Below are 25,956 nucleotides of genomic sequence, written 5' to 3'. Positions count from 1 at the left end.
GGTCGAATGGTGCGAATTAGGTTATACAAGCTGGGGTAGAGCCGAAAAGTTATCATTTCACTAAAGGACAACACAGTGGTGGTATATTAGACAGAGAGAGATAGAGATGTGTAAGATAAGAACTGTGAGCATGTAGTTGTAGTATATATCATTGGGAGTTCAGTACCTTCTGAAGTAAAGTGGTAGCCAAATAAAGCTGTCAATTGAGAGATAAAACCCGAGCAAATGAATGCAATCCAATCCAATCCAAACAAAAGAAAAAAAAAAATCATTCCATTAAATCACACCAAATAGATCTACAAAAGAACACTTATACACAATATATATACAATGTTTGCACGTCACATCTCCAAACCATTAACCAGATCAATTCGTACCTACGCTACTGATTCAACAGTACCAAGAACCAAAAAAGTTGGTGCATTCAGAGGCGGATTCACTGGATTCTTATTAGGAGTCACAGTCACGGGAGCCGCTTCATATTATTACTTGTTGGACCAATACAATGCCTCTAATACCGTTGTTGCTGCTGATGTGATTGCATTACAGACTTCAATTAACAACTTGGAAAGGCATGTCAAGTCGCTTGAACAAAAGAAGTAGAATAATCCAGAGAGGAAAGGTGGGATGGCTTTGATTTTTTTTAACTATGTACATGTATTTAAAGAATCTAATGAGATAAATATTCAAAAGAAGAAGGAAACTGATATAAGGAGGTTTTTGTTGTTTGTAGGATCAAATTTCAGAACTAAATTCGATAGCATCATTGACAAATTTTGAAAATTCATCTCTTGACAATTCTCCATCACCTAATATAACCTCAAATCTCTTTCCACCAAACGTTCCACCTTCAATTATACTCAAACACAACTCTCTGCCATTCAAATCAAACATCAAATCAGTCTTGTATGTCAAATGAACAAAATCATACTTGATAAATTTACCATCAAGACACAATTCAATCGAAGAAGATGGTTTAATTTGCACCTTGCCACCGAAATTCAACTGAGACTCCTCCAAGAACGTAGCCAAGTTTGGTTGATTATCAAATGAGACTCCATTATGTTGTTGCTCATCCATTTGAGGTTGCAACAAATCACCCACAACCAATTTCGAAACTTGTAAATCGGTAGCTAATTTAGGAGCAGCAGCAATATACATATTATTCATTGCTTCAATCGACAACACTTGCAACGTTTCCAACTTGATCCTACCCCAATCATTCAAATCAGCCTGGATTTCAACTGGTGGGTAATAATTTTGTAAAACTTGAGCATCATCTAAATTGTTGTCAGAATTTTGATAAATTGATGGGGTTAATCGGATTTGCATCTTGTTTGTAAACGTTTGATTACCATTGTATAAAATAGGTAAAGATGTAGCCAAGTCCTTGATAAATGGAATACTAGTGAGGAATTTAAATTGATTTGGTTTGGCTTGGGAAAGTCGTGAAGATGAATCAGGATCCGTCTTTGAATGATTTTTATCTTGTTTGAACAATAATGAACCAAATTGGATGGTGTAGGCAGAATATGGCTCTGTTTTTCTTGAAGATCCTGGAAGGTCTTTTGTAAATGTCAAATCATTCAATTGAGTGTATAAATTGTCAATTTGTTCATCCGAAAGTAACAAGTGCTTTTTAAGGGGGTTAGTTGCTGAGAGACTACTTGGAGCAATAGAACTGTGTCCTTCACTGACATCATCTGCCTCTGATACTTCAGCCGAGTCTTCAATGCTTGCACTTCCATCGTCCTCAGCGTACGCTCCCAATTCAGTTCTCAAAATTTCCAATACCTCATCAGAAGTCTGTTTTTCAGCATCAACAATCAAGTTGGACACTTCAGGGAAATCTTCAAGCTTTAAATCATCTTCAAATGCTCCCAATTCATGGCGTAATGCTTCCAAGTTTAAATGCTGTTGATGATCGCTAGTTGTGGATGCAGATTCTTGCCTGTTTTTAATAATTTTATCTAAATCAAACTCCTTTTGAAGCTTTTCAGTGAAAGCGTCAGTCACATCAGCACCATTCCCACTAACATGGTCCACCTTCTGGTCACCCTCAGACTCCTCTTTACCTCCAACTGATTTAAACATACTCAAGATCTCATCCGACAATGTTTCATCAATAAATGTATTCTTTTCCGATTTCAAAGCTAGTCTTTGATCAACCAAGTCTTTCAACAGCTTCAGTTTCAAAAACTTATCATTCATCTTGTCAAATTTTTCAAACACCAAATCGCTGGTTGTTCCTGGCTTTCTATCCTTATAAAAGAGACTGTAATATTTTGCATGCTTTTCACTCCATGGCCATACATCTTCATTTATATATGGTATTAATTGTGCTTCTTCAATATCCTCCTGGTTATAAAATAGGGTCTGAATATGTGGATTATAATCAAATGCCCATAAGATTAATCTCTTTGCTAAATCGATATTTGCTTGAGAATTGGCTGAAATTTTGTATTTACCATGGCCCAAATCTTGGAAATATGACAGTGATGCAATTGACAACTCTCCAAAATCCAATGCATTCAATCTCTCCTTCTTAATCAATGATAAATCAATATCTTCCCATTTTATTCGATTGTTCAATTGTACAATTTCAGCTTCGATATTATCCAACTCCAGCTTCAATCCTGATACCGATAATTTGTTTTTGCTAAGTTGAACTTTGATATTTGATGCAATTAAATTACGAATAAATTTTGATCGTTGAGGATCAAGAAGAAACCTTTGCACTGGAGTTAACTCAATGACTCGACTACTAAGTAATTCTTCATTAGAAATGCCAGATTTTTCCTTTGTAATTTTCCAATAAGTTGTAAATAATGATTCTATTAGTTGACTCTTGTTTAATCTTGATTTTAATGGTGGTAAGCCAGGGTTTTTCGTTCTATAATGATTGATGTAATTTACAATTTGATTCTTTTTGAATGCATTGTAAATTTCCTTTGTCAATTTATCGTACCTTTTACTTCCAATTTTCGACTCAAAAGGTTTAAAAGTTTCAATATATCGAGACAAATCGCCATCTTCCTCATCAGTCGTTGATGAATTTAAATCATTTTTGTTTTTGCGATATAGTTCTTGAATCAAAGCTAAATCCACTTTAGATGGAGCGATAACAGGAGAAGCAGCACTTCGAGGCTGTCGCAGTGATGTAGACAGAGTCCATTTCCCACTACTTTGTCTTCTCTTTCGTTTCTTGATCTGATCTGGTTTTAAAAAGATACGTTTCTGGTTGTTTCCACTCGGTACTTCTTCCGTGGTCGATATGGGTTGAGATGTTTGTGAATCCACAACATTATATAAGATAGTGGTCAATGAAAAAGCCCGTCTTGGAGCAAAACTTGGTTTCCGTTGTAAACAGTGTCGTATTAGCATTGTACGCGTATCTATTGTGAGTGGGTCCCTTCGATTGAACTGGTGAGAATCTGGTAGCTTAACCACAAATTTTTTCCTCATCTCATCATCATAGTACAATGTTTTGGCTACCAACTGATTTGAAAAGAAAAGAGTCTTCTTACGGGCTAATCAGCCTTTGAAATCATCTTTGATTCAACTAGTACTAAAGGTGTAAACTTTAAGCGCAACTACCAGTAGACAGAGACAATCGTAGTACAGCACAGTTGGATAAATTGCATCCTCGGTTCAAGACTGACGGAGTTAAAATATATATTCTCCTGTACAATCGGCCCGACCTTAGTGAAAGCTCAGCTAAGGGGTATTAAATCTCTTTAAAAGATAACGGCATCAAATTAGTTTGCCGACTTCTGTTTTTGTTGGTTATGTTGAATAAACATACATAGCACTCGCTCTTAGATTCCCCAATTGTAAAGGTTCCTCTGATGCTACCAAATCTCAACAGTTAAAAGTTTCCATTTTGAGACACACACTATTACTACTAATCTCGCTGAAATATTCCTCAGAAGAAAAACAAAAAATGTTTCCGTTTATCTAAACGGAAAGCCGTCAAATAACGCTACCAGACACATTATTCTTGAAATTTACTCCATACAAAGTGTAAACCTGCATAGCCTACTGGTGAATGTGGGGTAAAACTAAAAAGACGTGTTTTTTCGTCTCTCTTTCTTCAAAAGCTAGTGAATCGTATGATTTTTCTTTATATGACTCAACCGACAGGCGGGTTCCCTCTGCTAAAACATAGACACAGTGTGCTGAGCAACTGCAATATAGCTTGGCTAGAATATACCCGATTGCAGGGTCACATTGGTAATGATAAGCGGGCTTCTTATATATGGTCTGATATTTATGGTTCAACATACTAGTTTACCTGCATTATGTGCTAGTAGTAGTCAGAGGTATGCTCGCTGTATTTATCCATTTCTGTATATACAATGACACAAAAGTCAAATAACCATCGGAGAAGACAACAGATAACACAAAAGACTAATAAGTAAATAAATAGAAAGAAATGATGCCGTAGCAGGTATTAAAACGGTATAAATATCTTTAGAAAGTATCCTACTTTTTCAAGTCAAACTCTTCTTTCTCTCTTTCTTCTTTTCCTATTCATTCAACCCCTAAATACTAATTTCAATGTCCATTAGATTAATACCTACTAGATATTCTACCAGATCATCATTCACTTCATCTTTAAAAACATTTACTCAATCTCAAGTCATTATTTATAGACAATTTCATGATACTCCAAATACTCAAAACACAGCTACACAACAATCTTTTCAAAATGATCCAAATCATATGATACCAACTAATGTTCCAAAAGGTGTAAACTTGACTACACCAACACCAGCTTCACCACTTAGTGTTAGCGCTGGTCTTAAACATCCAGGTAAAAAAGTAGCACCAAATGAATTCCTCAAGGCATTCAACAATAAGGAGTTGATTTCATTCTTAATGATGGGATTATGTACATTGAACAGCGCTACTTTAAAACTTTGCATCAAATTGTTTCCTTATGTACCAATGGCGGTTATTAAAGCATTGGTTTATAGAATTTATTGTGGTGGTGAGACTTTGGATGAAGTTAAACAAGCTGGTTTGCGTTTACATGAAAGAGGAATCAATAATATGATGATTTCTTTAACTATTGAAGCATGTGATGGTAATGACAATGTTGATCCAGAATATATTATTGATGAAACTGTTAAATCAATTAATGGAATTTTGGAACCACATACAAAGAAAATGATTGAAACTTGTGATAAAAACATCAACGATATTCCATCTGGTTACGTTGCTTTGAAACCAACTGGATTTGTTAAAAATGCCGCAAATGTATTGAAAAACTACAATAATGGTGAAGAAGCTGCTTTTGCTGAATTGGTTGCTAAAGCATCCAGAGCATGTGAAGCTGTTTACGAAGCAAATCAAAGATTGGCTAAACAATACCCAGATAGAACTGCTCCATTCGTTGTTGCTGTTATTGATGCTGAAAAATACGAATTACAACCAGGTGTTTACGAATTGCAACGTCAATTGTACAAAAAATTCAACAAATTGAACGAACCTTGTTATGTTGTTGGAACTCTTCAAATGTACCTTTCTGACTCAGCATCATTGTTGGCTAAAGAAGAAAGATTGGCTCAAGAAAACAATTATAGAATTGGTTTGAAATTGGTTCGTGGTGCATACATTCACTCAGAAAAGGACCGTGCTACAATCATTCACAAGACAAAACAAGACACTGACGACAATTACAATGCAGGAATCACATACTGTATTGACTCCATTTTGAACCAAAAGGATAAAGAATCTACAATTGGTCACTTGGTGGTTGCTAGTCACAATGCTGATTCATTGAAATTGGCAAGTACTAAAGTCTACACTCAAGAAAATGCAACAAACATCAACAAGAGTAATGTTGTGCTTGGTCAATTGTTGGGTATGGCTGATCATATTACTTATGATTTAATCAAGAACTACCAAATTGGAAATGTCATCAAATATGTTCCATGGGGACCACCATTGGAAACTAAGCAATACTTGTTGAGAAGATTGGAAGAAAATGGTGATACTGTTAGAAATGATAACGGATGGCCATTGGTTAAAGCAACTTTCAACACCTTAATGGGAAGATTGTTTAATAAAACTTCAGCTTAAAGAAGGTATACTATAATAGTGATGTGTATTAATGATAATGATATTTAAACAATCGAGTGAACCTGTAGAGTAGTAGTTCAGAAGGTCTCTGGTTAATGTCCTCTTAATTGTAGTGCTTCTCAAAGTAAAATGAGGAAACGCGTGGCTCTACCCAAAAAAATTGAAAAACTCAAATTCATAATCATTCTTGATCTAAGGTTAAAGGATTATGAAAATAAATGAGCCACAATACTCGTTCTAAAACCTACCAGTCTGTGCATATACCGAATGGTGAAGACAGCTATGAGACTAATACGAGTTTGCTCGCTAATGATGATCTGATAGAAAATACTAGTCCAGCACAACAATCACAACCAGGGGAAATCAATTCAAACAAGAACTATTCATTTGAAGAAACTTACGTTGATGAAGAAGATGAAGAAGACGACGAAGAAGAAGAACATCGACAGTATTACGAAGACCAACAACTGCTGACGCAGATTCTTGGTTCACGTCGTAGTAGAAACAACTATTCTCAGGATACACAAGCCATAAATGATGATGATAATGAAGTAATATCGATGGATATTGAAGGCAACTCAACTCAGAAAAGCAAGTCAAATCATCTGGATGCAAACGGAGCTGAACAATTGCATACACAGGACCTGGATGAATTACCAACACAGCTAAAGTTTAACGTGTTAGCTGATACCCAACTTATTTCGAGGGAGGAGGAAAGTGCTCCACGTGGAGAAGAAACACTACATAGACTCAGTGACTTGAAGGACACTCAAGTGATATCAAATGGACCACGTGAATCATTGAGTCAGCTCGCTGATACTCAACCAATCAATATACCCACAAGACAACAACTCGATAGATCAAAGAGTAGATATGATGATTTAGGAGAAACGCAAGTCATTATTCGACGTCGACATCAGAACCTCCCAGATACACAAGTGATCAGTCATGATACACAGCAATTGAATTTCGAAGATTCAGAATCACAGACAGCTAACAACAGAAGCCTCCCGTACAAAGCTCTCGCAGATACTCAAGTTATAACCAAACTAAATACGATTTCCCTGCAGGAGGACCTGATAGCTGAAGAGAACCCATTTATAGATCTCACATCACAAGCACATCAAGTTGAGCCAAATTACCATGATCAAGTATCTCATAGACAAGTAATACATACACAAGATGAACCAGAGACGTCTTTATCCTTACTGAAACCAAATACATTGGAAATCCAAACTGATGATGAAAGAGACTCATCGCATGTTAAAGAAGAGGAGGAGGAGGAAGAAGGTAGCAAAGACGCTGCAATTCTTGACGATTTGAAGGAAGAAATCGATTCTCGATCCAATCAACAAAAGCGTCGACTTCCGCATAGTCCATTCAAGATAAAACGGAGCAAAACTGCAAACATTGGAAGTTATGGGGATGACTATGGGGGTCATCACCATCAGCAGCAACATCACTACTCAGCTTCAACTCCTGGCGATCGCACCCAGTTACGAAATTATTCAGAGCCTTTGGTATTTGCATCACCTTTTGAAAAGACATTTTTGGCATCGTCTTCGTCACCGAGTAAAAAGATTGCTGATCAGCTGGTTCGTACTGATGAGGATCAAACCCAAGCTGATAGAACTACCGAGGAACAGGCGGACGTAAGGATAGAGGTGGGGGAGGGGGAGGAAGAAATGGAGTCAAGGAGCGAATCTAGAAGCCAATTGGATGATATTTCAATACGACACATTTCTCCACCTAGTTCTCCCGATGGAATCAATTCCTTGAGCTTGAGTGAAAGTGAAGAGGAAGAAGATAATAATATAGATGCGGATTACACCACAGAGGACATTAATGAAGATGTCAGTATTGCTGAAAAGACTGCATCTGACGAAAGGAGAATCGTACCGAGACGCAGAGTCAATAACATTGTTGAGTCACAAACTCCATCCTGTGAAAACAACTTGCCTCAAGAAGACGATGAGTACACAATTGATGGAATTCTACGAAAGGAGAAATCAGACACAATTTACGAAGAAGACATTGTTTCACCAGACAGCGTTTGGGCAACTTACAATTTGAAAATGTACAGCGGTTACATCAATGCTCGATACAGCGATTACGTGATTGTTGACTTTGAGCAAGACTCATCACGGATCAAGAATGAGGATTTAAACCCCTTGGATATAAGAATTGGCGATACGTTGAACGTGAAGGGTAAAAGGTTTAAATGCATCGTTACTGGATTATCTACAGGGGAACCAGTAAATGGAATCAGATGTATAAGAGGTTACAATTTGGTGCATGTTAAAAAGAACTCGAAATCTCGTAAAGTTTCTGAAGATAATGAGTTTGTGTTTGCTGTATCGCAATGTTCTATGGAGTTGGGCGACTGGGTCGTACATCAACAAAAGTTTCAAATTAAACAACGGGGTGAAAACGACGTTCAAGTTGGAGTTTGTGTGGGAAGTGAAATCTTTCCTACGCCGAATATACCCATGTGTCCAGCAACAACAACAAATGGAATAAACTTGACCTACCCATCAACACCATCAAAACTATCTCGTCATTCAACAATGTCATCACGCCCACTTAGCCCCTCCCCAAAGAAAGGCATAGTTCAAACCTCACAACTTTTTGCCAACCGATTATTTTGCATAACGAATATAGAAGGATCACGAAAACAGACAATCAAGAACCTAATTGAAACCAATGGTGGCATCTATTTAGATTTCAACTTAATGGATATTTTCCAGTACATGAGCCGTACATTGGATGCAGGTGGTGGTCTTTATTTCAATTCATCATACTCCATCACTAGTGAATTAAAATTTGTCGCTTTGTTATCGAGCAACTATTGTCGCAGTTCGAAATACTTGCAAGCGTTGGCATTAGGTTGGCCCATACTATCTGATGTTTACATTGACGATGTGATTAGCGGTGTTATTGAGCTTGAACAATGGCCAGCGTATTGTTTGCCAGCTGGCCACTCGTCGAAATTGAATACCGTTGCCAATTGTGATTTGTTTCAATTTCGAAGGAATTATGAGTTGGGACAATCGTTGGATTTCCAAATGAATTTGAATAATTCGTTGTTGAGGAATTACAATGTGGTGATTGCGTCTCCGAGTGTCAATGAATCTCATAAAAAGAGTATGATTGAGATGGATACTTGTAAGTTTATCTTCCATGCATTTGGTGCCAAATCATTAAACTATGCCGAGTTCCCCAATGAAGGAGAGGATTATGAAGATGGTGAGTTTTTTAACTTGGTCAAAACTCTTCATTCGCAAGATAATGGTGACATTTTAATCTGTGATTATGGCAACAATCAAATTGCCAAATTGCTTTATTCATTCATTGATCAAGCGAACAGTGCCCTGGAAAAGCCAGCAAGGAGGCATCGGAGTAGGCTCAAACGACTCCACGATTGTATCGAGTTGAAGATTGTTGATTGGGAATGGGTTGTTCAGTGTGTGATATCGGGTCATATTTGGCAGCCTACAGTAACCATCAAGATCAATGGATAAATTCTACGGAAAAAGGAATCTTTTTAATAACTTTCGTACATTTTTCTAATATACAATATCAAAACTATAAAAGGTTTGCGTGATTATGTCAGACGCATTTAGAGTATATACCATTTGATTAAAGATCATTAATATAAAATATTATTACAAGCATTTTTAGTATATACACCAGGAGTCATAGCACATTACACGTTAACATAATCGAGAATCAAGAACAAGGGCCATTCTTGGATCCGCTTCTCTATTCTTGTTTTCTTCTCTTTTTTTTTTTTCATCTTATTGCAATTGATTCAAAATTGAATTCAAATCATTTCCGTCATCATCACGCAGCTGCACGTGTGATATTTGTGGCACCAGCGAGGTACTAACATCAGAATAACTAGGTCCACCACGAGCATAGCTTGGCCTATGCACATCTCCATTGCTACGAGCACTACCACTTCCTCCAACAGGACTATAATTCTTCTGAACAACAAATACAGCAAACAAGCCAATCTCAACACCATGATGCTGTCTCTGTTTATGTTTTTGCAACACAGGAGCCAATTTAGGATCTCTGAAATCTATTGGCATCAAGTATGAATCTTTAACAAAGGAAGGTTTACCACTCAAAACACCAACTCGATTCTCTTTAATCAAGAAATGATACAACTTATCGAAATGACGCTGATTCTTATCCTTGTCAATTGCAACATCACTGGGTGATATTTGAACAAGGTATAAATTCCTCGTTGATACAATGGCATTCAAGTAGGCATCACATCTATCACGACCCAATTTACCTTGAATGATGTATTTCGATTCTGTGAATATGGACTTGGTTGTTTGTAAAGAATTGTCAGAATTTGAATCGTAATCAGTGGATGAGTAGAAAGTTGCATCTGCATTGAATTGAGCAAAATCGGGGAATGTAATTGATCCACTCCAGACACGTTTAGCGGAAGGAATAACTTGATCCCCTGGTGTGCTCTTGTTCGTGTCCTTACCCAAAATTGGACCCAATTTCTCTTCATCAGGAGTTTCTCCAGCTTGACCATCACTTAATGAGCTCGTGGATTTTGTTTCAATATTGTACTCTTCAAGACCACTGGATTTTACTTTACCACTGCTGTCATCTTTGCCACTATTTTCTTTTTCATCATCATCATCATTTTCCTCTACATCACTGCCATAAGCACTACCAACATCACTGACAATATTTTGAATATCACTATGCTCATTATCACTTGAAAAATCATCACCACCTAATCTTGGATTAGCATTATTATAAGCAGAATGTTCAATCGACGAAGGAATAATCTTCATTGGAGTAGTCGAATCCTGATGAGAAAAACGACGATGATCAACTTTCCTAGTAGCTATACTCTCATCAATTTGATCAACAACTTCATTTTCATTTTCTTTAATGATTTCACCCTTGTGAGTTCTTCGAACAATTTGATCTTGTTCAATTTCAACTAGAACTATATTTTTGATATTTTCTTTATTCTGTTGTTCAATTCTAGCTATATCTTCATTGATTTCTTGAGGTGTCTTTTTCACAACATCGTCTAAAGTAATCTTTCCGGCAAATATATCATTGGTAAAGTGTTTTTTCAAGACGAATAATACTCTCCGACTTTCATCGGTGTATTTTGCTTTTGCTGTTTTGACAGGGAATTCACGATCAATTATATCTTCAACTTCTAAAGCTAATGAAGTAGCTTTGCTATCTTTAGTTTCATCATCAACAGTTTCTCCTTCCTTGACTGGGTATGCCTTTTTGAAAAAATTGTAAAATGCCTTAGCTATACTGATTCGAGTTGGGTCAGATAAAGCTTCAAGGATTTTCGAAGGTCCATCAACGGCAGCACTAGCTGGTGATTGAGTTTTCGAGTTTCTTCCACTTGCAGGACTCTGAGCAGCAGCACTTGTTGAGCTTTTTCTTCTTTTGGCACTTGGTTCTGCAGATGCAGATGTTGACAGATTTCTCTTTTTAACCTTTGGTCTTGGGTGCCCAGAACACTGATCACATACATAATTATCCGGCAACGACTTCTTTTTCAATCCCATACACTTTATATGTTGCCAGGTATTGCATTTATCACATTCAATCATATCACCATATGGATCAGCATCTTCATCAAAGTTTTCCGTTGTCGTTCCACATGGACCACAATTGATCTCCTCGTGGGCGGCATCGTCATCCTCATCGACATCCACTTGGTCATTATCATTATATTCAGGGTCATCTCCAGACTTGTTATTTTTAGTGGCAGTGGCTGTACCTGTAGTCATATTTTTATCCTTGTCACTTGATGGATGCTGATTCTCAACATCATTGTTATGCTCTTCGTAAAGGAACTCATCACCGTATCCTCGGTGCGTTCCTTTATTACTTCTAGCTGACACCCTAGGCATTTTCGATGGGAAGGCGAATAGTGGTTCTTATAGATATATTACTCCCTCTTTTCAAATCTCTGTTTCTCTTTTTCAAGCAGAGCTTTAGGTTTTCTAAATAGTAATAGTGATAATAAAGAATACACGAGTCCTGCTTTTCAAAAATGAGTTACGTAGAGAACAGATTATATTACCAAACGTGTGTGTTTTGAGATTTGCTTGTATGTCTGTGTGGTAAGTTGGTTGTAAAAATTTTTTTTTTTCTTTTATCTTTCACCACACCACTTGTAACACAATATAATATTTTATGTAACTAGCACACGACTTTTGTACCACTGTGTTACCGATTGTAAATGAAACTAGCCCATAGAGCTACTCCGATCTAGAGAGTTTGAAGAGACTTGATCATTAATATTTCATTTTAACTATATGCTAGATACTAATTGAAAAACCTACCTCAAGTAGAATACTCTTTCCTCTCATTTTACTCCATTCCAATCCAAATATCACCCAAATAATCAAACATTGCCCGCTCATTAGCACTATACTCAATCACCAATCCTTCCAACGTATTATCCTCAAACTCATTGACTTTCCCACCAATTACCAGGTACGCACACCAGAGGTACTTTTGACAGTACTGTTGATCCATCAACCATCCATGCGTAGGCTCATCTTGAATATTTGTCCGATGACGGATGTCGGGGTCCTGTGGTGGTACAATTGCCGTCTTGATCCTCAACGGACTATAGTAGAATGTCTTGAATGCTTCAATTGTTTGTGGAAGGAATTTCAATCTTGTTCCATAGGTGATTTCCTTGTTGAAGTTGACCATTGGGGCTTGGTGACAGAATCGGAATCCGGAGTTGATCCAAAGTAAAGTATGATTATTTTCTTCACTTATGTGACCGGGGTGAGGTGAACATAATTCTTTTGAATTGTGGAATGTCCCATCTGGTCTTGGTCTATCATGTGGATTAGTCATTTCTCCAATTGCTGCTGCTCCAAGTTGATTGAAATGATAGTTTTCATCACCAGCAAGAGCAAAACCAAGCCAGTAAAGCTCCTTATCTCCATACGATAAACGTTTTAACGGATGCATAAAGTTCATATGGACAACCATTAAGATAGAGTTGAAGTGTAATTGACGATCGATGAGAACCATTCCTGATTCCATAGTATGAAGTAGTCCACGGAAATAATCACGTCTAAGTGTATAATCACTTAGTAATGGAACATCAAACATGAGCGAATCAACAGTTGATTGAGAAACCTTGTGCAAGAACCGACCATCCAGCAACGCACGATTCTGAATAACTGCACGATCACGGAAAAAGAATGTACCGGTATTTTTATACCCTTGTAATTGAAAATACTTAGCTGGGTTTTGCATCATTACCGTATCAGCATCAATAATCATCATTTCATTAAAAGAATTGAAAAACGTTGCTAGAAGCTTATTGGCAAACCCACCAAATTTCATCTTGTATCGTTCATTAATCACACTTGCGGTGTTGACAAACCATATTTCTTGTTTTGGTAAACCTTTTGATTTAGGATCAAGGTAATCTTGAGGAAATAAATGAGACACTTTTTGAAACGATTGTGGTAAATGGGAGAAATCTTCACGAGCAGCAGTAACGATTTGTTTCTTTGTTTCATCACTCAAGTTATCAAAATAAACAATTTGAATAGGCAACTTGTTATTTAAAGCACGAAGTAGATGGATTAAACTGACTGTATACTCAACATGCTTATCAGCAATTGATAACACAATACCTCTACCTTGACATGAATTTTTGAAATTTTTAAGAAAATTATTTGCTGATGATGACGATGATGATTTCGCTAATGGTTGAGTTGGATCATCAAGTATTTGTCGATAATTTGGTGGTGCGTCATACATATCTCCAGTCCATCGTTCAAATATTGGTAATTCATAAGAAAGCCAAGGATACACACGACGTTGGAAAACTTCACTAAATTCAACATCAGCAATACGTTTTTCTGGATCTGAGGCAATGAATTTGGGAATTTGAGCCTTGTCATCATCAATTTGTTGGACAATGACTTTTTGATCCTTGATGAATTGTTTTGTCAGTTGTTGTTGTTTTGATTCATCGTTGGTGATGTAACATTTATTGTATAGTCTGAGGACACTTATATTATCAACGATTTTTTGATCCATTTCGTGTGATTTCCATTTCATGTATGATTGCCGTTGGAACTCTTTGTAGTCTGCAGTTTCAATAAATTGGGAAGCAGAAACATCTCTTGCATTTAACAGGCTTTTGAGTGGTCCATCTTGATTTTGAGGTTGGACTGGTACATTTTGTTTGCCTTGCTGTTGTTGTTGCTGTTGTTGCTGTTGGTCCTGTTTCTGTTTCTGTTGCTGCTTTTGCTTATCCAGTTGAGTTTTCAGTTGCTTCAAAGCCAACTCCTTTTGATGTTCAATACGTTGCAACTTCTGCAACTTCAAATGCAACTCAACCTCCGATGGTTCGGCTTTAATTTGTCCATTATGTAGTTGTTGTTGTTTCTCTTGCAAATGTTTGACGTAATTCCTTTCCAACTCTTCCTTATGCATTTTCTTATACACCTCATATGGAGCACCCCAAACCACATTGAAATTCTCATTTGGATCAAATATCCAATTAGGATTATTTAAAAAGATATGTTTGAAATATAAATCACAACGTTGTTTGAAATTCAAATTGCCCAATACTGAATCTACCGAATGATGCTGGAAAATTGAATCATATACCGTGGAATGGAAATCAATTTGTTTAGAAATGTTGTAATCATCAAGTAGTGATTGATAGATTGTTGTGTTTTTGAAATCGGGAAACTCAAGCTCATCTAACTCTTCTTCTGTTAGCGTATCCACATCCGAGGCTGTGTTGCCAAGTGATGGATTTTTCTCACCATTGGAAGATCCGGGTAGTTTTAAATTTGATGGTCGCTGGTTAAGTTTTGGTGATTGGTTATAATGATCATCATACATGTCGTAAATGGAGTGGTTGATTATGTTGTCTGTGTTGTAATTGTAGTTGTAGTGGTACCAAGTGAGTATTAGTAATGCCCATAGTGCTACAGATGCATAGTATACAGTAGCTTTCTTTTTAGATCGTGTCAGTAGCTTAATCATGACTGGTAGGAAAGTTAATGAGGTTTACTGTTGGTTGTGGGCTATGGTGGTTGTGAAAAACAGGGATGGATTGGTAGTACAGCAAGGCTTCTCTGTTGGTGAAGTATTTTCCTAAATGAATGGGGTGTGTTGTTTTAGTAGAAGGAAGATAAGTTGATAACTTATTAACTTATAAGAAGAACAGAGTGATATATAATGGAAATATATATACATGACTATTAGATTTTGCTTTACATATATATTATTCCAATAGTTTCAGATGAAATTGAACTGAAAGAAATGTAGTATGGTTTTGTGGTTTGTGTAATTTACTGTTGCAAAAAATAGATTAAATCATCATCACACAAACTCAAACTCTAGTTTTTAAAAGGGAGAGAATGATCTACACAGTAATACCAAGGAGGTTGAAACAAGTAACTATGAATCTCCTCATTGATACTCATCATACGACAGGAATCATAGTACAACTTTAGCTTCAAGAAGAAGAAGGGTAAAAGGAGTCACGAGAATATATCTTTCTATTGTTAATAAAATTTATTTTGTCAATGGCTTAGCAAAAGGCTTCTAACCAAATAGCAAATTAATACAATATTGACAATAACTTAATTAGGAAACATATAGCAATACATAAGAAAAAGCAGAAGCCACGTTTCTCTCCTCTTGCAAGGCGTGTAACCCTTTTCATCCCTTACTAAAGAGAGAGAGTAACCCCCTATAGACGCCTTGTTTAATACAACAACAACAACTACAACAAACAACAAAAAGAAAAAAACGTTTACCTCTCCACTAATAGAGTTGAATCATTTGAGTGTTTTATTTTTTTTTTAAGGATAAGCTACCAGATATACAAAGTTTAAAACTTCTTTTTAAAAAAGAGAGTCGCTTGTAATTGGAACGTTTTAGCGTGTATTTAAGAATGTTAAAAAATGTCATGAAAATGAACAATATATTTATAGTCATAACAGTTGCCAAACAATCAATTTTCTTGTAACAAACAAACAACAGCACTACTATGCGTGTTTTGTTACTTGGAAACATATTTGGTTCAAACTGTTTATTGTCAAAACTTTAGTCTGAGTTTTTGAACAATGGGTGGAGAGTTGTTCCTCGTGTCCCCCTGAAAACCCAAAAAACCAAAAATTATTTTTTCATTTTTATTTTCTTGGCCAACGATCTCTTAGGGTCCTATTTCAAAGTGTATGACTATTTTTAAGAAACGAGGTTACATTAGCTAACATATGAGATACAAGCGTACTGTTGCTGTTTAGTCTAAAGCACGGATCAGATACTCACATCACTTGAGTACATGTAATTCTCGTCGTTCTCCGTGTTTATCCTTTTCCGCCTGCGCCCCACTCCTTTCTTTTTTTTAGATAATGTACCTGCATATTAGATCTGATGCCTGTATATTACTAAAAATACAATACAATACAACAGTATACACAATGCAAAGGTAGAGACGATGATGATGATGACGCAATTACATCATCAGATGAATATGTAGAGCGAGCTCAAGAGAGACCAAATAACAAACAATAAGCAAATGTAAAACAGACTATTGCGAGAAACCTCTATAAGTTACTCAGTGAAAAAGAAGCAGCAATAGTTTACCTAATTGGGAAATTGTTTACCTGAAAAGCCTTGCATTTAAGTAAAGTTTTAGAAACTCAATCTTTTGCAGTCGAAATGTACGTGGCTTATAACTATTAATTTCTTTGCAAGGCGTAAAGTAGAATACTACAGGTGCTTTAGAATCTTTCCCACTTTGAGATTCTCCCTGCCCTCAATTTCATGAGCAAATAATGAAAATCACACTACTCACAGGATTTACAGTGTATTCTTGCTACACGTACGTACCATTGCATCATCGTATTCACAATCGTAATTCAAAAACATTGCTTTCATGTACACACTCCTAGACCAAACGGTTTGCGCCAAGAATATAAAAATAAGTGTTTCAATAGTAATTAATAAAACATAAAGAGCTCACTTTTGCTTTGATAAGCGAACGTTTTACTAAAATTATCAAAAGTTTTCTTCCCCACTTTTTAATCGCAATCACATATCCATAACTTACAAGTATACTTTCTCTTTACTTAATAAAATACGCCCTTATCAAAAACTAAACAAAAAAATACTAACTGAAATAATCAATCTAAAAGAAACATCACACCCTCTCTTGTTCCCATCCTATAACCTCTCAATCAAAGCCATCACATCATAATCATCTCCCAACATCTCCTCTACACTAGCCAACGCAGCTTCACTGAAAAGACCAGACTTGGTGGTCCTATACCCAGCACCAGCACCACCGGCTACTACTCCATTTGCAGCAGTAGTGGCTCCTCCAGCTGCAGGGATTCCTACTGTAAAACCGCTCCCAACTCCTGTGCTTAACCCACTCACTGGCCCCAACGATGACTTGCGTCTCTTGACTGTTCCCAGTACCTGTGGTTGGTGCAGTACAGCATTGGTATTGTGCTTGCCTGAATTCTGTACCTGCATATCACTATTACGGCGATGAGGATGATGATGACTGTGTCGATGATGATGATTATGCACACTTTCTCTCTGTTGCTGCTGCTGCTGTCTATGATGATGATTATGAAGTATCGACTTATTCCTAAACGCACCCAAAGGCACCCTTGACTTCTGTGCATTATTGAAATCCCGCCATATTCTCACATCATTCTCATCATCATTATCCAACTCACTAACATTGAGTAGATCATCCAACCCTAGAACCAGCAGCAGTTCATCCGAATTGGTCTGACCTTGTCCCACTTGCACAGGCACCTGTGGTTGCAGGCTATGCCGTATACCACCAATACTCTTCCTCTTTGGTAAAGCCCTCGAGGCTGGTGAGAGTGAACGTTGATGATGATGTGGGTTACTGTGATGACCATCAGTCATCATACCGCGAGGCTCTTGTGACTTGTTGTTGTTATTGCTCAATGGCTGCTGTTGCAATGACCTAGTACTCATCCCATCGATAATTCCAAATGGTTTGCTATCAATTGTAACCCATGATCCCAACATTGGCGGACGGTAATCAGCAGTCTTTGAAGAAAGCACCTCAGTAGCCTTTTTAGATCCAATTTGAGGTGATGTACTAGTGTTTCTTGGTAATGATTCATCAAGATCAGTAGATTCAGAACTATCATAACCACCACCAGCACCATCTTCATCATCTTCGTATTCATCGTATCCATCTTCATCATCTCCATATGGACCTGTATAGCGTTCTGCTGTTGCATCACCACCACCCATTCGACTAGCAAAGTCTCTACCTGACTTGAGTTTGGAGGCAGCATTGTAATCTGGTTTCTTTATCTTGAACGTCTTATCACGATCAATTTCATTAAACAATTCATCAACGTTGGAATGAGTAGACTTTAGTTTCCCTCCTTTACTACTCCTTCTTCTTTTCCTCCTTCCATCATACTGTACAAGAGTATTTTCAACCTCACTTGAAGAATCATTATCTGAACTGAAAAAGTAGTTCCACAAATACGAATCATCATCGTCATCGTCACTATTAATGTGCTTGTTACCGTTATTGTTCTTGGCTCTCTTAGTTGGTGATGTCAATGTTCCATTCTTGGCTCTTCTTCCATCATCACCTTCATCAAAAAACGGTACATCAAAATCAATGAAATCAACATAATCATCCTCATCATAGTCACTATCACTAGGAGCACTGCTTTCATATTGGACAATAGGTTTACTACGATCTTCACCAATACCCTTGAATGAATTGACAATTCGCTTTGAGGTGGAGTACTCACTATCATCAAAAGTGAACTCGTCTTCCTCTTCATCATCGTCGTCCTCCTCATATTCATCATTTGCATCTTTTCCATGACTGTCGAACTTGTCGTCTCCATTATCATCAAATCCATTGTTTTCGAATTCATTTACAAGAAACTTCTCTTCCTCTTTCAAGAATGGATCATTTTCATCATCATCATCGTCGTCGTCATCGTCTCCAGTGGCAACTCCGCTTTCCAGATCTGCGTCAATGCTAGTAGATGCCACCACTCCAGAATGGCCTTTATTCAAACCAGACTTATCCTCTCCCGACGTTTCAATAACAGAATCATTAGCTTGCGGTAGTAAAAACTCATCCACATCATTTTCAGCTTGTAAAGTAGCCAACAATTCATTATCATCAATCTCATAATCTTCATCAGAATTTAAATCACTGTCATTCAATTTAGGAACATGTAGGAGATCCTGATCAAATTCAAATTCAAAATGTTGATGTTCTTGTTGTTGCTGTTGATTATTGGTGTCTAAGGGAATTGTTGGAGAGTAGTCAACTTCTTCACCCACGTCCTCTTCTTCAGGGGGTTGAGTTTTTGTGGAGTTATCTGGCTTTGATTCAGTTTCCTTCTTATCATCATCTTCGTCGCCTTCTTCTTCAATGTTACCAACGTTATCAAATTCAAATTTGAAATTAATGTCTGGTAAAACAACATCCGACTTTCTTCTCCCATACTTGATGGAATTCTTTCGTTGCTTCGTATGTTCTTTGTGGTTTGACTTGCGTTCTTCTTTTGCAGCTGAATCATCACCAACTGAAGCAGATAAACCTTCTCCATCATGCCCTTTCAGTTTCTGCTCCCTCTTCAACCCCTTTCTGGCTCTTGTTGCATTTGCCTTTTGTTGTTTTTGCAATCTAACAAAATCAACATCGGAATCATCATCTGATGAACTAAACATCTCTTCATCTGATCCATCATCATCATTCGATTGGTTAGATTCGTCCGAATCATCAGCACGCAATTGTTTCCCATTATTCATAAGAGTATATAATCCAGCCACATGCTCTTGCTCATCATCTTCACTGTCTTCGTCTTCTTCTTCGCCACTGCCTCCATTTGAAGTTCTAGTGACGTCAGATACCAAGTCAGACGGTTCCACTTCGTCTTCGTCAGAATCATCATACCCAGATGATATCTCAACTACTTCATTTTCATAGTTTTGAACATCTTGCTTTGACAATCCAAGAGATTTTCTCGGTATGGCTTTCCTTCCATAAGTTTTCCCTCTCTTGCCACCACCACCACCAACAACAACCTTCTTACCTCTTGTTTTTTTTCCAACATTTTGTAAAGATTGAGTGAATTCGTTATCGGAAATAGCAGTCAATGATGAATCGGAATCTGAATCAACATAATGCACATGCTTTGAGCCGGTATTGTTTTGATTGGTGGTCCTAGTTTTATCTGATTCATTGTCATCAGATAAATAGTCTTGTGATGAAGATGAACTAGTTGAATTGGCGATACTGAACCTACGTTTATTGTAAGCTTTCAAGTTTTTACCACCATATTGATGTTGAGTTTGATGTGTTTGTGGTTTCAGGTAGCCACGAACACTGTCGTTCTTTGTGGCATGTGATTTGGATTTGTTTGAATTGCCGTAATATCCTCTTGTTGAAGGAGTTTTCGGCATGTTTAAATATAAATGTAACTTTGTTAATTCTTTCTGTTTTGGTTTATGCGGATTCTCTTTGGTAACCTCTGTTATCACTTGATAGAATAGGTAAAATCCTTTCTCTTCTCTCCTTCTCTGACACTCAATAGCAATAAAAAGAAGCAGCACACTATGTTGAAAATATGGATGCTTCTCTTACCGAATAATAAAATAGTAAATGTCTAGCTATGTCTCTCTTTCTTTTCTTTTCCCTTTACTGTTTATTTCTGCGATATAATGAAATGATTGGTAAAGTATATGTATATAAGTGAAGTAGTAGTTTGAATATTTCGATAATTGCACATAATATAGACCAGGGGAAATAAACTGCCAGTATATGTGTGGAGATGGATATCCTTTTAGTATTGGATAACACTAGAAAGGAATTAGTTTGTTTCCAAGAATGTGGTATAACGTGGTTTTAAAGTTTGTATAAAACCGATGTATTGTATCGATGTGTTGCCAAAAAGCCTTTGTGAATTCTAATTGGTCTGTCGTCTAATTGGGGGGGTCCTTTTTTCTTCTGTTGTCTGTTTTGTAATATGTAATGTGTGTGTGTAATAAGCTAGTAGTTTGAGCTTATATTTAAAGACAATAACTGATGTATCTTTGTCTTCTTGTTGTATATCTTGCAAAAAGATAAGAAAGATAAAGAAAAAGGGGGAGATGGTTTTTGGTTTTATCTGGTGATGTGCTCTTCGCAAAAAATTTTATTATTATTGTGAAAAATTAAAATAAGAAAATCTAAAAATATACAATTACTATTACTACTACTACTACTCAAGTCTTTGAATACTATATACAACACACTGCACTATGTTAATAGGTTAGAGTAATCAGACATAGAAAGGAAATACTAATTATCAATTGTAGCATTACTACATATTTGAGATATCTTCTGCTTTCCCCTCCTTTTTAGTTTCTTTTTTTTTTCTTCTATGAAGGAGAGACTCATCTAAAGATTAACGACATTTCGATCAACTCTTATATACGAGCAAACAGGTTGTTAGCATAAATTCTAGACTTTTAACACATTCACAAGATGTATACATACATTTCCTTTATCCTATTTTCTTCCATTGTTACATTAAAGTATAAGAGTACACCTTTTTTATTGGTGTTTTCTCTTCTTGAGAGGATCCACAGTTTTCTGTTAAAATGCGACACATTAAACAAATGCTATTCTCTAAATACATTTCCCTTAAGTTGTTACTATTTAGCTTAGTGGCACTGACTTGCGGTCTTTGCTGTCACTACTTAACTGATGTACCAATTTCTATCCTATAATTGAAAAGGATTGATGATGACATCCAGTACAAAAAATTTGGCAACCAAACTCAATCAAAAAACCACATATTCAAGACAATATCCGAATACTTCATTTACATCATCCTTGTATGACAATCACATATACGTAAATGGTCTTTATAGAATTTCTCAACTTTGAAGTCTAAGCTTACATTTAAACTTAACTTAATTTCGACAGTATTCGCTGGAGTTGAACAATCCATATGCAACAATTAGGCTCTGCGCATAAAGGAAGTGAGTACACTCATGGATTTATTTGGCTCTATACTCTTATTTATTACAAGTGAGTTGACTAGAACTTAACTGGTCTGCACAAGAAACTGAACAGAAATTGGCACAAGTTACACCAAATTAATTAAACGCCACTTCCTTCTTAATTCTTCGTTATTAACAGGTTTACACTCTTTTATTACCTGGACCAACCTAATAAATAAATAAATAAAGGATACCATACAGGCTGCATAATTACCCCACTAACAGTCCTTTTTAGTTACTGGTGCGGTATAGACACCATCACTACGTTATCCAGACATTATAATTAAAGCAATTACCGAAATTCCAGCTGCATCTCTGGTCCTTGATCACGCAATTGAAAAATGTTCCATTTCTTAACCTATTGAAGTTTCTTTTGACGAAACCGTTGCCTTCGTTTTAAGGAATTACCTTCAACTCATATCCTTCAATCTACTAATCACCTGTTCTACCACGCATGATACCTCTAATATTCCAACCATTTCTCTGTAATCTGACTAAAAGGATAGTTAATAGTCCATAAAGCTCATAAATCAAAGCTCCATAAATAAAGATATTGAACACTACATCATACACAAACCAAGGCCGTATTTCAGATCTATGAAACTCTTTGAAATTGAGTGTAATTCGAAATAGTCCTTCGTGCTGCTAAAGCGAAAAGAATCCATGTTGCACCATTGAATCTTCTATCGGTAGCTCATGAAGGGTCTATCAGTTGATTGACAACTTTCTTCTCTTTCTCATATGCTTTTTCAAGTTTAGTATCAATGTTTGTTGTATCCAGAGTTGTAATTATGTAAAAATGAGCTGATTAATTGATCCCGAGGTGCAGAATAAGTCATGTTTCTCGCAAATTAATTGCAAAAAATATGCTTTCATTAGTATACACTTTAAATGTTTCTTATACGGCTGCTACAAATTTACCCCATACTTAAAAGTCTATAGCAAAGTTTGGGGATACTTGTTGAAGTGATTAGTACAGTTGGACCTCTCCATTTAGATGATGTATCTCAGTACCGTTTTTCCACGATACAGCATCACCCATCAAAACAACTCCTCTTCTCTCACTTAGTTTCTCTTCTCAGCTTCTGAGCTAGCAGTGATTCTTGCACTTAATTCAATTTGATCTTTAACTGCTTTGGTCAAGTATTCAATCATAATAACATCTTGATTGAAATTGTCAAACAATTTATTCAATTCGTCAACATCAGTCAAGATTGGTGGTTTGGTCAACAAAGTATTACTCAATTTTCTCAATAAATCAAGATTTTCATCTGATTGGTTTTTACTAGCATTTGCATCAATATAAGCAATCAAATTGGCCACATTTCTTTGCACCTGTTGCAAATTGTGAGCAAAAAATGGATGTTTGCCATCAATAATCGATGAAATAGAGTCAGCTTCGTCAATAGTTGAGTTTTGTAAAGATTTATAAGCAAGTTTTGCAGCGTTTGTTCCATCAACAACTTCATTAGGAATTGGGGTAAAAATATACGAGTTGTTGACATTGACAGTCTTGTTCCATCCAATTTGAACATTGGTCTTGGCTGCTGGTTTTCCTACTGCTGCTCCAATGTACGTTATTATTTGCGGACTAGTAATTTGTCCTTGTTCATTGATATATTCAACATTCAAGTAAATTGCAGGATAAGGAAATGCACGATCAACACCTTTGGAGTAGAAATCATGGATTAATGAGGTGGTGTCGTCAATCACATTCATACTACCAAACCATCCCAAAACTGATTCCTTTGGATGTGATTTCTTGTATAAATGGAATAATGATTTATGGGCTTGATCTTCAATAGCAATAGAATCACCAGTCTCATCACATGGGACCATAAATGCATCTCTAATCTCCACTTCTAATCCATTATCTGATCTTATACCTAATAAAGTACCAATTATTCTCTTGTTCAATACTTGTTTAGCAACAATTTCCAAGATGGTGAGCAATGCCGATGCGTGGATCTTGACATTGGCTGGTCCGTTTGAGGATCCTGCTGCTGGTGCTAGCACATTTGGTCTTACCAAGTGCATGAATGAGGCACTACTAGTAGCTGTAGTCATATTGGTCAACTGGGGGGAGGGTGAGTTTAGTTGTAGATCTGATGCTTGCAGTTCTCCTTCGGTAAAAATTTTCCAAAATGTCTGAAATTTTTTTTTTTTCCCTTCGTATCAAACTTATGTGCAGGATGTATGAATGGAGATGTTTTTGCAACTGATGAATAGTGAGCAACGTGGAAAAAATGGTAAGAAGGTCAAGCTGTTTTGACATGGTCAAGACTATCATAGGAAAGAATAAATAGAGTGCTAAGATCAGGCACTGTATTCGTTTTCAAAGTTTGGAAGCGTGGCACCAAAACACTCCTCTCCCATTGCAAAACTTCTTCTTCAAAAAAAAAGAAGCTATGCACATGCCTACCAAATGGAATAAACAACACTTTCCTCCAAACTTCCGTCTTCTCTCTTCTCTTTCATTCACCTCCACTCAGTCCTTCTCTTAATGTTGTATATAAATGTGTAATTGCTTAATGTGAAAAATCTTTCGCTACCATATCAAGTGTGACCAAAGAGAAAAAAAAAGGACACACACATCTGAGAACAACTATCCAAATGAATCATTACCAAACAGTGTACTAAGATCACTTCAGACCTTGTCCAGTACTAATATGATTGAAAGCGATAGCATACTACCTTCAAGTACAGGTGAAGATTTACCTCCAAAGTCCAGAGAAACTATTGGCACTGTCACATCCAACAACACTTTATCAACAACAACGACAGCAGTACCTGTCACTGCATCTACAACTAGCAACCACAATGGTAGCAACAGCAACAGTGGCAGCAATAATCAAACCACCACGAATGGCAGCTCAAGTCAAATTCATTCCCACGCCAAGAGTATATGGATATTTCCCGAATCAGTAGTGCTAAATCATACACCTAGTCGAATACAAGCTAGAATCACCTTACCACAAGAGCTTCGGATAAAAGAATCAATGCACGATTTTATTATACGTCTAGGCACAAAACTAAAATTGGATGGACCAACTTTACTTGCCACAACCGTTTACTTGCATCGATACTATATGCGCTTACCACTTTCATCATCGAAATATTTTGTTGCCTCAGCAGCATTGACAATTGCTTGTAAATTGAATGATAATTACCGACAACCAGATAAAGTCAGCTTGTATGCATGTAATGTAAAGAACCCACGTCCTCCAATTATCAAAAACAATGTTAAACAACCACCACCACCTATTGACGAACAAAGTGAATATTATTGGAAATGGAGAGATCAGCTATTGTATCGAGAGGAGTTAATTCTTCGTAAACTTCAATTTGATTTGAATTTTACATCACCTTATTTACTTCAATTTAAGGTCTTGAATAGAATTCATCTTGGTATGGGACAATTGCTTTACACCAAAAGAAAAGAGATTTTGAAAATGACAACGACATTGATTGAGCTATTATCTAGCTTGCCTATTATATTGTGTTATGACATGAAGGAGATATTTGCCACTTGTTTTGTTCTCACCATTGTTGAAGGTAAATCAAAACTTGATAAAGAGTTGAGAATTCCCGAACTGTTTTTGCCACTGGTTATTGGTGTTGAGGTTGATGTTGCTTTACATTGTTTTCAATTTATTAAAAAGTTGTTGCAGTGTTCACAAGGGGATTCACATGTAATTAGTAATAAAGGGGCTGCTAGACGATTGTTGCCTATAAAATCACAGGTTTTTGAAGATGTAGCTAGAGGGAAGTGATAAA

General features: G+C 36.6%; 9 protein-coding genes across 9 annotated transcripts; 4 read left to right on the top strand and 5 right to left on the bottom strand. All coding sequences in view use genetic code 12, as the record gives it.

The window, feature by feature from the left end:
- Positions 1-330: 330 nt before the first annotated feature.
- Positions 331-603, top strand: I9W82_005381 (uncharacterized protein; the record flags this gene model as incomplete). The annotated part of the gene is made up of 1 exon (XM_067694552.1): positions 331-603. One exon carries the CDS (start codon positions 331-333, stop codon positions 601-603), a length of 273 nt encoding a protein of 90 aa, XP_067546861.1.
- A 132-nt stretch (positions 604-735) lies between these two features.
- I9W82_005380 (uncharacterized protein) lies at positions 736-3,384 on the bottom strand (the record flags this gene model as incomplete). The annotated part of the gene is made up of 1 exon (XM_067694551.1): positions 736-3,384. One exon carries the CDS (start codon positions 3,382-3,384, stop codon positions 736-738), a length of 2,649 nt encoding a protein of 882 aa, XP_067546860.1.
- Positions 3,385-4,560: 1,176 nt separating this feature from the next.
- Positions 4,561-6,087, top strand: PUT1 (proline dehydrogenase; the record flags this gene model as incomplete). The annotated part of the gene is made up of 1 exon (XM_067694549.1): positions 4,561-6,087. One exon carries the CDS (start codon positions 4,561-4,563, stop codon positions 6,085-6,087), a length of 1,527 nt encoding a protein of 508 aa, XP_067546859.1.
- Positions 6,088-6,305: 218 nt separating this feature from the next.
- Positions 6,306-9,608, top strand: RAD9 (chromatin-binding protein; the record flags this gene model as incomplete). The annotated part of the gene is made up of 1 exon (XM_067694548.1): positions 6,306-9,608. The coding sequence occupies one exon, from the start codon at positions 6,306-6,308 to the stop codon at positions 9,606-9,608; it is 3,303 nt and encodes a 1,100-aa protein (XP_067546858.1).
- A 276-nt stretch (positions 9,609-9,884) lies between these two features.
- On the bottom strand, positions 9,885-12,008 carry I9W82_005377 (uncharacterized protein; the record flags this gene model as incomplete). Its single annotated transcript, XM_067694547.1, has 1 exon — positions 9,885-12,008. The coding sequence occupies one exon, from the start codon at positions 12,006-12,008 to the stop codon at positions 9,885-9,887; it is 2,124 nt and encodes a 707-aa protein (XP_067546857.1).
- A 463-nt stretch (positions 12,009-12,471) lies between these two features.
- Positions 12,472-14,991, bottom strand: I9W82_005376 (alpha-mannosyltransferase; the record flags this gene model as incomplete). The annotated part of the gene is made up of 1 exon (XM_067694546.1): positions 12,472-14,991. One exon carries the CDS (start codon positions 14,989-14,991, stop codon positions 12,472-12,474), a length of 2,520 nt encoding a protein of 839 aa, XP_067546856.1.
- Positions 14,992-17,325: 2,334 nt separating this feature from the next.
- On the bottom strand, positions 17,326-20,595 carry IFH1 (Ifh1p; the record flags this gene model as incomplete). Its single annotated transcript, XM_067694545.1, has 1 exon — positions 17,326-20,595. One exon carries the CDS (start codon positions 20,593-20,595, stop codon positions 17,326-17,328), a length of 3,270 nt encoding a protein of 1,089 aa, XP_067546855.1.
- A 2,649-nt stretch (positions 20,596-23,244) lies between these two features.
- Positions 23,245-24,246, bottom strand: I9W82_005374 (uncharacterized protein; the record flags this gene model as incomplete). Its single annotated transcript, XM_067694544.1, has 1 exon — positions 23,245-24,246. The coding sequence occupies one exon, from the start codon at positions 24,244-24,246 to the stop codon at positions 23,245-23,247; it is 1,002 nt and encodes a 333-aa protein (XP_067546854.1).
- Positions 24,247-24,848: 602 nt separating this feature from the next.
- On the top strand, positions 24,849-25,952 carry BUR2 (Bur2p; the record flags this gene model as incomplete). The annotated part of the gene is made up of 1 exon (XM_067694543.1): positions 24,849-25,952. The coding sequence occupies one exon, from the start codon at positions 24,849-24,851 to the stop codon at positions 25,950-25,952; it is 1,104 nt and encodes a 367-aa protein (XP_067546853.1).
- Between the last annotated feature and the right edge of the window lie 4 nt (positions 25,953-25,956).

The sequence above is a fragment of the Candida metapsilosis genome (genome assembly GCF_017655625.1).
Source record: "Candida metapsilosis strain BP57 chromosome Unknown scaffold7, whole genome shotgun sequence".
Lineage (NCBI taxonomy): Eukaryota > Fungi > Ascomycota > Pichiomycetes > Serinales > Debaryomycetaceae > Lodderomyces > Lodderomyces metapsilosis.
Note: the sequence above shows the minus strand (reverse complement) of the source record. Positions and strands in the feature narration are given on the sequence as shown.